We start from the raw sequence: 15,060 nt of genomic DNA on the forward strand, positions 1-15,060 counted from the left end.
CTTACTAATCGTGACTAGTCAGCAATCTGGAATGACTTGTGGAAAATCATCTCGCCATGTGAGTCCGCTTCTCCTGACCACCCAAGTGACTCACCCTGCTATTTCAGATGAAGGTTACGATGCACTGGTACTTCACCCGAAGACACTATAGCCACACTTAAGGGAAGGAGGCAAGGTGAAAGAGCGGAACAACTAACACCACAAACCACTGGAAAGAGAGTCTGAGAATGTGAGATGAATGAGTCAAACTGTTTTGTTGATGCACGCAGTGCGCGTTGGCAGAAACCAGGTTGTGATCAAAAAAATCTTTTCACTTTAAGGCCCAAAAGAGTTTGTGAATATCTCGGTCTACAAGGATAGCATCTACTTTCTGAAAATAAATTCTTCTTATTTTGTTAGGCAGGAGACCACCTTATTGCCTCACATTGTTGCTGCCATAGATCTCTCTCTCTGAAGTCACAAAGGAAACCGTGTTTTCTGAGTTCTTGAGTGCTTAGATAAGAGAGAGAGGTAGGACATCAGATCAAAAGAGGTAGCGCTAAACAGCTTTGCTTGCAAGGGACACATGGTGTGAAAAATTCCAGACTTTTTTTCCCATCTTTCGTCACTGAAGTCAGCCTCCAGCACACAGACAGATTTTGTCACAGTCTGGTCACCGGGACACCGTGGCGAAGGGACAGATAAGCTGGCAGACAGGCAAACAGATCGCTTTGAAAATAGCAGCAGAGTTTCTATAGTGATTTGTCATTGTTTAATGTTACAGCCGTGGTCGTTTGGAGGCTCATTTAACAATCATTTCACTAACTAACTTTTATGACTAGAGGACCAGGTGCAAACTTTAACTCCAGTCAAGCTGAGATGGACTGTGGCTTAATAGTTTTTCTGTGGCACATGTATATATAAATACATATATGCACACAGACACACATACGAACACACACAGAGAGGGAGGAGGTTGCTTGCGCATGAACCCTCACAAACAGTTTAAATTAAAACCCACACACCTGGCACTGCTTAGATATACAGCCAGACCACTTTACAATACACACATTCAGACACAGAAGCTGCTTCGGTTTGGTCAGTGTGAGACTTGAACTGTATATAAGCTCAACTGCAGTAACTTAAGCTCTCCTGTTCCTTTCATACAGGTGACTTCAAAGCAGGGAACCTACTTTTACACACTTTTCACAAGTACACTAATGTATAGGGTTTTACTGCTAACGTCTTAAATTGTGCCCTCTGGGTTGTGCTAATGCAGATAAAAATGTGGCAGGATTCAGCATGCTCATGCATACATCAAATCAGAGGATCAAAAGATCTGGCTAAAGGGTTGAAGAGAGGGGCCACTGAGTATGTGTGTGTCTTTGTCTGTTAGTCTGGGTTCTCGTGTTGTGTGTAAGCCAGTGGTTCTCAAAGTGGAACCCACAGCGGCCTTTGAGGGATTTCCAGGAGGTCCCCAGTGAAAAATATTTTCACTATAATTTCATCCATAAACAACACAATGAGAGAAAATATGACTATTTGGGTCATGGGTTTCATACACTTTCTCTAATAAAACAGCTAAAAAACAAAATTCTATCAGAGGGGTGACCCTGGGACAAAGTCAGATCAAATAGGGGTCTGTGGACTAATTTGTGTCTATTTAGTGATCCTTGACGTGAAATTGTTTGAGAACCACTGGTGTAAGAAATTCATTTGTGTGTGTGAATGCCTGTTTTCACCTGTTCGGTCAACTGAAAACAGATATGTAGGTGAATGTTGTAACTATGATTTCTACACACACTGTAAATATCATAGAAGTAGGTGTTGATCAAAGCCATAGTCAACACACGAAGTAGGTCTTTGCTGCAATGAGCAGTTCCTCGCAATGAAGTTAACAACATGTTCAAGTCACACTGGCTAAATCATATCCTTACTGACACCAGTACGGAAACCACTATGGTTTCCATATGTTGTTAGGAAGGTTTTTAAGTCAATGTAAGAGCAAACATATGTCTTAGAGTTCTGTGTGTATGTTCCACTCTGTGTAGTTTTACATGAGAGCCCAGAGTACTTGAGGGCGTCTCAGCTCTGGCTAGACACCACAAAACTTTGAACTGCACAAATCACAATGATTAAAGGAGATGAGGTCTTATGTGTTAACTTGCTTCAGGAAGATTGCCTGAAGTATATGAATTCAACCTCTCTTAGCTTTAACCTTGAATAGGATCAAGAGGTTTAAAAAAAGGATGTTTAATCGCAGACACTGTGCATGCCAAGATAATAGTGACAAGAGTGAAACCTATGACGGTAGTACTAATTTCTATAGGCTTTATTTGTCAAGGACAGTTATATTGTAGTCTAGACTATTCTTTATATGGCTGGGGTAGCACACTAGAATCTCCACAAGCAAGAGAGGTTCAGAGAGTCTCTGGACCCCAGTTTAAGAACCACAGGGTTATAGCCCTGTCTGTGTAGTATGTTGCATTTTCCTAAAGCCTACACCCAAACTGTGGAGTATGACACTTGTAATAAATTAGTTAGTAGATAATAAAAGGTACAACTGGCTGAAGAGTAAATGTTGGTTCACCCAAATTACAAAAACACATATTTTCTCACAAACAGTGTGCTGTGAGGTCCCGAAACAAAACTTTATTCACCATTCAAGTGTATTGGATCACAAAAGGAGGATCACAAGAACTATCCACATGGTCAGTGAACGTCTGAAATGCATTGCTGGTTATCAATTTGACTATAGCTGTGTTGATTTGATACCTTTCTGTCATGCCTCATACAGTGACATCATTGACTGGTAAGCTGAAACAGTTTTGGGCAAGGCTGCTGCCTGTCCAGCGGGCTTGGAAAACAATTACGCAGCCAAGAAGTAAGCCAAGACAAAGTGCATCAAGACCCAGCAAAGCCAAAGAGTGTGTGTGTATTTTCCTTGGCTCTTTTCCCACCCAACTGCTTCCTTAAGCATGGGAACCATTTTGGGACAAGAGATGAAGGAAAGAGGTTGGGTCGCGAGGAGAAGAGGATGTGATTCATTTCTCCTCCGTCTGTCTCTGAAAGACGACATGCAGTGTCCTTTCCACTGGCATTGTAGCATGTCCCCCCATCCCTGCAGCGAGCCGTCTTGAAACTCGTCCATGTGCGTGCACGGACACACACACACACACAAACACATTCATTTGAATAATCATTTGAATAATTGATTGCAAGTTTGTTTTTGTCTGTCAGTACTGTTCAACTTGGGAAATGCATACATCTCTCACTTCCTGGGAACCAATGTTGCTGATAAAGAGATTAAGGATAAATGCAGGAAAATGTGGACATGGAGGGAAATTTATTCACTTCCATTTCTGTACATACACATAAACACATATAAACACACACACACACACACACACACACACACACACACACACACACACACATACATATTCCAATAATAGCCTAGTCCAAACCAGCACCAGGCGCATTTCCCAGAGAGAATGGTTTGAGACTCTTAATACTAGGTGATACAGAGACAAATAGTGCCATTGTGGGGACTGTTTGTGTTTGTTTATGGGAAATTAAATAATAATTAACATGTGTGTCATGACTTGGTTCAAATGTCTGACTGACTTGTTTTAAAATGAAAAACGTTGTTAAAGGCTCATGTTACCTGATGGCTAAACACGTGATCATGCTTAAAAACTGAAGCTAAGCTACATGTCCTAAGCAAAAAGTCAGCATGGAAATAAAAGACGGTACAGTAATCCATTGTTATCAGGACAGTAGTTTTATAAACGACACAGAGGAAAGATATATGCTTTGCATTTACAAGAGAAAACACTTTGATGATGAGGACCAACCAATGTGTTCGGCTAATAATGCGATCTCAGGAGGAAACAAGTTTAGCTGCAGTTGCTGGTGTGTAAACTTCCCTATATCCAAGAAAGTGCCAGACAGAGATGCTAATGTCAAGCTTTTCGTTGTAACCACATATAATAATGTAGTTTGCAAATGATATGCTAACTTGGCCTTGGTAGTAACTCTAGGTTAATGTTACTGATGCAATAGTAAGCTAGTTAGCTGGGCATGGTGAAATTTGCAGCTTAGAGCAGATAAACACAAATGTATCCATTCCACTCTTACGCTTGATTATGTTTATGGTTTTGTGGGAAAATCCAAAGCTTGACAGGTCTGCTGTGCCTACCTACGATTGCTAAACTATGATGGGATAATCACTGTTTGGGTGAGGGCTTAAGCAAATGATCAGTTCTACCACAATCGATTCAGTGAGATTATTTTTGAGCTGCAGTGTGAACCAAGACATGGATCAATGCATTCACTGCATTCAGCTGCATTTGCAGTATAACACCTAAACCCAAGGTTAATGAAATAAAATGACCTGGAATGATATGGTAAATTCACTGCACAATACATTTGAGTGTTTTGAAGTAATTTCAAGACAGTATAGTTGCTTCCAAGTCTGTGGGGGTCAGTAGCCTATAAGTCAATATGATTAAATAAATATATTTCCAAGTCAGCAAGCTTTCAAGTCAAAGTGAGTCCTTCAATGTAAATCTGTCCAATCCATTGTAAACACTTCCAAGTGAATGTGACCGTGTCCAAGTTCTGAGTGGGAAAATGAGGTAAATGAAAGGCATTTTAAAAACTGAAGCACAATGAGTTGTATCTTCATTGTGTCATTGCCACATCACACAGTGCACTCATTAGCCTATTAGCTCACATAGTTATCCAGACATATGGATCCATTTTCCAGGCCTTGACCACATCGCTGTCCCTCTTGCTTTCTCTTTTTCCCCCCATACTCTCTGCGCAGGAACAAGTGAGTGCAGCAATTTCCCCCCTTCCCTTCCCCTCTGAAGTTCCAGCTGCTGTAGACAGACTAATGTATTCCCCAGTGCTGAGGAGTAGACCACAGCCCCAGGAACGGACTGGGCCTTGCTACCAATAAACTCCAATTTCACATAGAAAATGGAGGAGAAAGAAAAGAGAAGCGAGTCATTATAAGTAGGGAAAACTTAACTTCAAACTTTCTCACTCATAAACTGGTACAATTGTTTACTGATTATCTGTGGCTGCTTCTGGGGTGCTGACGTTGAAAGAAATCTGTTTTTATTTAATATCAAGAACACTATGAGGAATAGAGTAAGGAGCACAGAATGAAGGCAGGGGAGAATGGAAGACTAAACCGATATATTCTGTACCGTCAGGATATGAATTTTTATATATATATATATGTAGCTACAAAATGTGCACGCTCACTAATGTTTGTTTATACTTTAAATCCAGATCAGCCTCATATTGTTGTAGTCCTAGCAACTCCACAACTTCCATTTCTCTTTCATTCTCTATGGATCCAGTGTGCAATAAGAAATTAGGGACACTTTTCTCATTTCTTGCTCTGTTGCATTCACCGTTGCTTCAGGTTTAGTAATTCTCAGATATGTGAAGACCTACATTTATTTATTCAGCTAACACTTTTATCCAAAGTGACTTACAATTGCTATATATGTCAGAGGTCGCACGCCTCTGGAGCACCTAGGGGTTAAATGTCTTGCCCAGGAACACATGGATGTGCCAAAGTGGAAATTGAACCTGGGTTCTCACACACCAAATTTAAGACTTGACTTAGGCTTTATGGTTGTGAGAGTTGGCTTACTTGCCAGCCTAAAGACTTCAGTGATTTCAGACTTGGAAGCGAAACCATTCAATCCTTAACTTCTGACCTGGAAAAATCCAAGAGCAAAGACAGCACACACGCGATTTACCATGTTGCAAAGTCTTTACCAGCATGAGATTCGCTCAGTTGTCATTAACTGTAAATGTTCGAACTCTGCATTATTCTGAGCACCTTAAGGACTTCTGTTGAGCTTGACAGTTCAGTTGAGTGAAGATTGCTTTGTCAACTGCTGTTTCCGAAGACAAGAATGAACTGCCAAGTTCAACTATTAACACCGCTTTGAAAGTAAAATGCTGTCATTTTAATATTCAGTATTCAGACACCTGAAGAAAAGTGACTAGCAACTGACTTGGACTTGCCCTCATGGACAGAGAACAGTCAAACAATCTTTGAAAGCTTAAATTTACAGTTATTATTTTTTGAGGTAATGAGATTATATATCCTGTAGCTATAGGTTTGGATGACTATATTTTCCCTTTTAAATGTCATCCAAAAACCTTGTCCTCCTGCCCTCTCATCTAATACCAGCTGTATTAACTCTCACTACACACACATCTAATTGACATAATGCATTCTCTAGTCCCTTACCCTAACCTCAACCATCGACATCTATATGCCTAACCTTAACCATAACCTTAACCTAATTTTAACCTGAACCCTAAAGACTTGGTTTTAGGGTTCAGGTTAAAATTAGGCCTCAAAAACCAGTCTCTACTTGTGGTGACAAATTTTTGTCCCCACACTGTCCCCATCGGTTATTGTGCATTCAGGTTAAATTCCCCACCGAGATATAAAAACATGACGCACACACCAACTTCCCCTCATCAGCAGAAATACCACTTCCATCTAAATCATATGGCCTTTCCAAAGTGAAAACAGGTCTTCTGGGGATTCATCACTGACTCATGGCCTGGATGACTTGCTCTCATTTCTCTCATTGTTTACTGCAATTGTGACTGCCTGGATAAATCTGGCTGTCATTTGATTACAGTTAACTTGCTTTATTACAATCACCTGTTGTTTACCAACTAGTTAAGTTCATGGTGCCACGCAGAGGAATGCTACAAATACATTTTATTTTTCTGCATGCACTGTATAAAGAAAGACTTCTGCAATAATGAAACATATATTATTGTTGATCAGGACGATAAAATATTTTCATGCTTCTATTATGAGTCATGAATCATTCATGAATCTGCACTGTATGCAGCACAGGCTGCGCATATGAGCATCTGATGTAAACCAATATGGGAGAGCTCCCTGAATGAAGATCTGTCTGTCATCAACAGACGGAACACTTTTTATTATAGGATGAACAAAAACAAAGCGTCTGTCACTGCTCTTTTCCGCACTCTTCGCTCACATTGTTGGCCGAACAAAACCTGAATGTTTCAACCTCTTTTCAGAATCGGAGGTCTTTGTACACCTTGTGTTGCTGTCATGAACATCTATTCAGCTGTGTCACCCAGCCATGAGAGTGAGCTCCATAATGCACTCTGCTCTACTATGACTCCCAGTCAATAGGCTCTCTGCCACACATTCCTTCACATGACTGTTGGCTGTGATGAACATGTAATGCGGATCCCTCTAGTCCAGTAGACAGACAAATAAACACAGACAGACAGGGATGTGGAAAGAACAAGGGAGAAAATGCAGCAAATATATTGTATTTTACAGCAAAGTGTAGAAAGAGATTTACATCATCCTTTAAATATCAACACTGGCTTTAAACTAGTCACAGGTTTTCACCTGTCAGTGATGAGTAAATCCCTCTGCAAGTTGCTTGTGAGAACAGTTGTGTAATATCTGTCAGTTGTTTTGCAGCCTGATGTGTCTGAACACTTCTCACTGACTGCCAGCCAGCTGCCTTTTAAAGGCCCATCTGGCTGCACCTGCATTCTCATTTTACTTCGCTTGCATTTGCACTGAAAAATCTCCTACATTCAGAAAACTTTCAGGACTTCAGTCCCGCAGCCTTCAAATTTTCCAACAATTTAACTGGTGAATTAGAAAACAGTGAGTTACTGTTTTGATCTTGTTGCACTGGCTGAGAGCGCAGAAAACGTTGTCACAGAACATTTGAAAATGTTCTCATTCCAATAAAGTGAATTTAGATGGTTGTTAGCTTACTTAACTTGAAAAAAAATGTTAACAAAAATGTACTACTATTAAAAGAGAAAGTGCTGTACAAACCAGGGTCAAAAGTATAGCTTTGTATCGACCTGTTGCTTGGACTAGAAAATGGTAAGTAATGTAATTCTTTGGGACAAAACCGGAAGCTAACAGAGGGAGAAAGTAAGAGAATGTTTAGTGGGAAAGTGGAGAAAATGTATCATCCAGTAAGACTATTTCTCTGGTATTAATTAAACCATTCACATTTCAATCATCACATATCATCACAGAGTACGGTCTAGACCTGCTCTTTTATGAAAAGCGCTGTGAGATAACTGTTGTTGTGATTTGGCGCTATATAAATAAAATTGAATTGAATTGAATTGAATTGAATCAGACAAAGTATATAATTTTTAAAAGTGACATTTTGGGAAATACCCTTACAATGGCATTGTAAAAATGACTGGCGTTTTAATGTTCAGTTATATACTATAATTATCTCTTCATCAGTGACTTCCTGGAGTATCCAATGTTAAGTCTTTATGCTACAGGAAGCTAATCGCCTCCTGGCTCTAGCTCCATATTTACAAATCTCTTGGCAAGAAAGTGAATAAGCATATATCCTAAAATGCCAAACCATTCCTTTAAGGGAGACCTAGCTGAGATGGCAACCAAATAAAAGTGAGCATGCTATGTTTAAACACGTTTCATTATTATCATTGACACCTTTAACTAGAACTGTACTAGTTTTGTACTTTGCTGGCCTTCTGACTCTCTAGCACTGTGACTGACCGGTGCCTCGATCTTGATGAGAGCGATGTCCGATTTCTCGTCCACGTCTTTGATTTTGGCATCATAGGTGCCGCCACTCTTTAGCTCCACTTTCACCCGGTGCTTGTTGGCCACAACATGGGCATTGGTCACAATTTGGCCATCTTCTGACACAACGAAGCCAGAACCACTGGCCACTGCCACCTCCCGCTTTGAATAGGTCATCCTGTGGGGGAAGGGATGGTGGGAGGGGAAGAGGAGGGAATTAGAGTATTGCTTTTCACTGTAAATTAAAAGGTGTCTTCTACTAGAAAAACAAACCAATGCATGATGTAACAGCGATGTAAGACTCAGAAGTTGAAGGAAAAGAAAGTTTTAAGCATGTGAGTGTCTGCACAGGTTTGTGAACAGGCGGTAAATATATAAAGAGTAGGCAGGTAAGTATTCAAAGGTAAGCTGGAGGGATTAAGGATACATAAAACAGCAAGAGGAGGAAACAAACAGACTCTGCAGCATTAATATATAACACAACCGCAATGAAAAATGGCTTTCAAGTCAACTAAAGGCAACAACAGCGAAAATACAAGAGACAGATATGAGTGAGGGAAAGATGGAAGAGAACAAGACAAGAGTGTGGAAATCAGAGATTTGCACACATTCAAAGAACCATTTCATAAGGAACAGTGACAGACCAAATGGAGACGACACAGACAAGGAATTTAGGTGTCAAAGAAGGTTTAGAAGCTGAGATGAAAGAGCATTAAAAGCTGGTGAGACAGTGTAAAGAAATTATGTTGAAAGTGAAAGTGGAAAGTAAGGTGCTCTACCAACTGGTGTGGTCTGGTTTAGTACACAGGTGGGCTGTAAATTCTAGTGTGTTTGAGATTGTCCCAACCCCCCCCCCACAGACACACACACACTTATACACACATACACAGGTGCACGGCTCTTACTTGCGGTAAAGTTCAATGTGAACCACAGACGGAGCAATTTTCTCCACCACGTCGGCAATGAAGTTGTATTTGTGTCTTGGGCTGTCTGGGTTGTCCTGAGCTGGAAAAACAACACACACACACACATGCGCGCGCAGGATGTCAAACGAGTAAAAACAAACAAAAGATGCACTGAAATACTGCATGATGTAAGAGTTGTTTGAGAATAGAAACATATAAAATAGCCTTTTATCATAACACAGCGGGGAAAAGGAAATATGACAGTTCATCTGCGGTTAAGACTGTCTAGGTCAGATCTGACGCAGATGCACACACACACGCGCGCTTACCCCTAGCCATAAACCTTACAATTAAACACTTTGCCTTGACCTTAACCCGTATCTTACCCCATGGTTGATTGTATGGACAGAAATACTAAATTCTTAAACCATCTACAGGTTTTTTGTCAAGACCAAACTGGTCCTCAGACATATAATACTACACTTTCTCATACACACACACACACACACACACACACACACACACACACACACACACACACTGTCTGACACTGTCTGACACTGTGTTTATGAGGGCTGCCAAATTCACTGAATCACCCATCCCACCATCTATCCAGTGTTGGGCAAGTCAGGAAATGTTGACTGATTTACCTGGTAATTAAGTCCTACCCAGAAGACAGTTTAACCAAAGCTATGAATCAAAACTCCCCAGACCTTTCCCTCTGAGTGTTTCATGCCTCCATTTGTAAACCCTTATTTTGCCACGTACCTCAAACTCTTTTGTCTCACAAGGACAATTTTCAGTCATTACATTCTCCTAGAGGACAGAATTTTGTGAAAGTCAAAGGCACCCATAATCCCTGGGATATCATTAATTGCAGTGAAGTGTTAAGGAAAGAGAAAGAGACTTTCTGCTTTATGTGCAGTTAAGCTAACACAAGCATGTAATGATCTTGCTGTACAGAATGCCACTAAATTATACAGTATGAAAACATTTGTCAACTCGCAGGGGGAAAATACTCATCTTTTGTTATCACTGGATCACTCAACCGTCAAATCTATCTATCTATCTATCTATCTATCTATCTATCTATCCATCTATCTATCTATCTATCTATCTATCTATCTATCTATCTATCTATCATCCATCCATCCATCCATCCATCCATCCATCCATCTTTCTATCTATCTATCACAAGACTAAGAATCTACAACCATGCTATGTGATGCAAAATGCATGCTAAATGATCAAAATGACAATGCTAACCTGCTGATGTGATAAAGTTTACCATATTCATCAATTAATTTAGCATACTGGTATGCGAACATTAGCTATTTAGCACTAAACACAAAGTACAGCAGAGGCTGAAGGGAATGTCATTGGTTTTGCAGGTATTTGGTAATAATCCAAAGTATTGGATAAATATGAACTGATTATGTCAGGGGATAACCAAAGTGACTCCATTTCATCAATGAATGTCTGACTCAAATTCTATCAATAGTTGTTGAGAGATTTCACTCAAAACCACAAATGTGAACCTCATAGCAGCGCTAGAGAAAAAGTCGGAGGATCACAAAAATCACACAAAAATGATTTACAATCTATCAAACAGTTTTTGAGATATTTTACTCTAGGCCGAAGTGGTGGACTGACCGACCAACAATCCCTAGCATCTCTAGCCATTTACTGCTGGCAAGAAAAGAAGTTGCTCATAAACAAATGGAATCACTTTTGTCCAAACCTTCACATATATTTTCCACGTTGAACTTTAAAGCTACAAATCAAACATTAAACCTGATAAATGTCACACAAGTTTCTCACCACAGTGAGAAATACAAGTAATGGAAAGGCTGGAGTCATTCCCACACCCGGGGGGATCGTGGTCAGCTCCGATAGGATTATAGTTAGAGAGAGCAGGGCCAGTGTCCAGAACCTGTGTTGTTTCTGGAGCGTCCAAACAGGTTCTCAGTCGCTTCCACTTTACCATAAAACAATGAGTGCTGCCTCCTTACACATGTGGAAATTTACTTCCAGAGACACACCGCAACACCATGTCATGATAGTAGACTTACGGGCCCAGTGGTGACGATTTGTTAGAGATGGGAAATCATGATTCATATGTCGTTCACAGCTCAGTTACATTAGAGATCCCAGCCAAGCCATTGTTACCTGATGTATACACTGTGACAGATCATTTTAATTGTTGAACTGAGCTTAGAAAGGCTTTACTGTTGTAGAATTAAGTTCACTTATGAGCCAAAGAGAAAAGCCAATGTCTCCTAAAATGCCAAAAAAGTATTAATTCATCCTTAACTTTGACGTCACTGACATGTGGAGAGAAAGTCGGCATGTAAAGCTTTGTGATTAATGTCTAATCTACATATTGCTTTTGTAACATTTCTCCATCTACTGAACGAGGCTGACTCAAGAAGGCACCATCATATTGTAAACACATAATTAGCTATGTGCAAAATGTATATCTAAATATGTATATAGACTAATAGGGTAAGAAAAAGGGAGATACCTCAGACAATGTATGTGGTGGTCAGGTCAGAAATGTTTCAAGTAAGGAGTTGAAGATCACTATGACATTGGAAACGGCTCTAAGTCACTTCTACAATGTACTATGAGTGGTAATGGTAACTGAGCTCTAGTGTAGCTCAGCTTCAACAGCTCATTAGACATTGCTAGCTATATAACTAGATAGCTTAGCCTATTTAATTAGCAAATTGTGCTAGCTTGTGGTAGCTTTACAAGCTAATGTGGAAAGTACTTGTTGGTCAGTGACTGTCAGGTATTGGCCAGCTAGACAGTAAGTATTTTAACCTGAAACTATTTAAGAAAGCTTTATAAAGTAAGATAGCTTCATATATTGTAGCACCTTTTAAGAGTAGGGGTCACAATAGCGTCAACAAGTCAACAAAACCAGGACAAAACTGAAGATATATAAAGACAACTAGAGGTCGACCGATTAATCGGTCGGACGATTAATCGGTCGGACAATTAATCGGCCGATTTTTGGCATTTTTTAACATAATCGGCATCGGCAAATATCCAAGTATATCAAGCCGATTATTAGGCAGGCGCATCTGTGGGCAGCCTAGTGTTGTCGTGGAACACGTGTTTGACGCGCGCGGCCGCTAGAGTCATTTTCCAGCCGAGTGAGCAGCAGACCTCATCCAGTGCCTAAGGAGCTAATGGTAAGGATTCAATTCTTATTACTCCTTTATATTTAATTAAAAACTTTTGATATGTTACTGCCAACTTCGAGAAAAAACCTGAATAAGACACATGACATTCGGCTAATTTGGATCGTAGTTAAAGTTGCATTATCACAGAAGAGTTGCTATCATGTCACAATAAGTAAGCAATAATTTTGCAATTACAGAGTGAATCTGAGACTTTTATTTGTTGTGTTTGTGTGTCTTATATTTGAGAGGGTTGTCACTCAATGCAGAGAAATAATTAATAAAAATAAGACCAACGCACTATAGGCTAGTAAGAGACTGGCTTTGCTTTGCTAACGGGTAGCTACTGACAGACCCGGTGCTAATACGGCACTGGAACCTTAACGACCGTTATCTACCGCACCGGAAATCAACGCAGATTTCTGTGCTTCAGTTCGGTGCAAATAGAGGTTAAAAACCAAGCAAATATCAGCCAAAATAAATCGGCAGCATTAATTGGCCATCGGCCGACCCGGATTTCAAAAGATCGGTATCGGCATCGGCGTGAAAAAAACCATATCGGTTGACCTCTAAAGACAACACATGCACTACCCACACAAGGCCTGTCTCTACAAGAAGGTGTAGACTGGTTCAGACACTGTTTTTTAATATTTAACAGGACATTAGGTTGTCAGCAATCCTGTATTTTAGATGTATTTCATCAGCTTTGATTTCAGAGACAATCTGGAAATACACAGGCTATCCATACAAACTTGGTAAAACAAAATGGCAAAATAATCAAAAGTAATCCCTTTATTCTTAGAATATCACTTCATGATGGCTTCTATTTAGATTTAGTTGAAGAAAGTTGTTTGCCAGTGGTGGAATGGAAAATCACTTTTTAGTACAATTTTAAGGTGCTTGTACTTTACTTGGGTATTTCCACTTTATGCTTCCTTATAATTCTACTCCACTACATTTCGGAGGCAAATATTGTACTTTTTATTTACCATTATTGACAGCTTCAATCACTATGCAGAGTCAGATTGGTAACACAAAAATACATAAACAAATTAATGCTGTTGTTACAGATTAAGTTACCCAGCAGCATGTAGTAGCCGAAATTAGCCCCAGCTTTACCAGCTGCAACATTGGTGACATGGACAGGAAGAGCTGGGGATCAAACCACCAATCCCGTGATTAGTGGAGGTAATCTAGAGGTAGAACTGAAAGGATAGACTAATTGTGAGTAGAGTACATTTTTAACAAGACCATACTCTGGCACAGAGGTTACGAAGGAGAAAGGTGAAAAATAACTCCTAGTCTTATGTGGGAGATTATCAAATTCTCAGATGATTAAACTCATAAAACAGCCTACACATACACACTACTGAATGACATACTGACACATAAAGGGTAATGAATTTTCTTTAGGGGGATGTGACCTGACTATAATAAATAAAAGATTTCATCCATATGGAAAACATATTGAGAGGGGAAATGACTCATAATAACCTATCCTAATAAAGTTAAGCATCAGTTAACAATCATCAGATGTCTAAAAGATTATTTCTGGAGTCAAGTCAAGGATGGATTAAATGAGGGGAAACCATTCAAACAAAATCTGAAAAAAGAAAGTTCATACAAAGGCACTTTCTTTTTCCTCGCCATCTATTTCTCTATCACACACACACTCAGAACCCCCCATCCTCATCACCCCATGTACCCATAACCCCCTCCCCTCTCTACACACTGACCTTCACCACATGGGTCCCCGCTCAAGATCTCAGCTTCTTTTCTTATTCAATTTTCCCACACACGGTACCCACTGTTTTATCAGCGCCTGCAGGCGGAAGCAGCTTTTTCTGATCCTTTAGACTACAGGAACTAGATGTGAATACAGTAACGTCAGCTCCTCTTCTTCATTCACTGAAGCCCTCACTTACACACACTGATTGTCCACTGTTGGGCAAACTGAGGTGAGCCAGGCATATGCTAAATGTGTGAAATGGAAACAAAGAGTCTTTCCTCTTTGCGTTTGACTGGCTTTGAGAATCATGGCAACCACCTTCACACAGTTATGTGTAGAAAATCATCAGTTTGGCTTAATATACATCTTCAATGACTGAAATGATGTAAATGTTGGGGTACTAAAATATAAGATCATGACTCATATTGTTTTGCTTTTCCTGACACTGTGCAACTATGTGTAACTCTAAATAACCTCGATTTTCCATTTCTAATTTAGTTGCACATGTTCCAATCCAGTAACACACAGCACAGTGACAGTAAGGTTAGAATCCAAACCATTTCACATCCTGTTAAAAAAATATGTACAAGGATCAAAGAGACACAGACCTACTGTCAAACTATAAATGCACAG

The 15,060-nt window shown here is 39.9% G+C and overlaps 1 protein-coding gene across 2 annotated transcripts in view; it reads right to left on the reverse strand.

Annotated features, from left to right (window-relative positions):
* Positions 1 to 15,060, reverse strand: part of LOC119917623 (serine protease HTRA1A-like) — a 31,250-nt gene that overhangs the window by 12,315 nt on the left and 3,875 nt on the right. For both annotated transcript variants that reach the window (XM_038738016.1, XM_038738017.1), the window contains exons 2-3: positions 9,511 to 9,610; positions 8,579 to 8,783 (exon numbers count right to left, since the gene is read on the reverse strand). In XM_038738016.1, coding sequence (XP_038593944.1) covers positions 8,579 to 8,783; positions 9,511 to 9,610 — 305 coding nt within the window. The remainder of the gene's footprint in view (positions 1 to 8,578; positions 8,784 to 9,510; positions 9,611 to 15,060) is intronic.

Source organism: Micropterus salmoides, unplaced genomic scaffold (assembly GCF_014851395.1).
Source record: "Micropterus salmoides isolate LMB-PRFRI ecotype aquatic unplaced genomic scaffold, ASM1485139v1 Ms_hic_scaffold_22, whole genome shotgun sequence".
NCBI classification, from domain to species: Eukaryota; Metazoa; Chordata; class Actinopteri; order Centrarchiformes; family Centrarchidae; genus Micropterus; species Micropterus salmoides.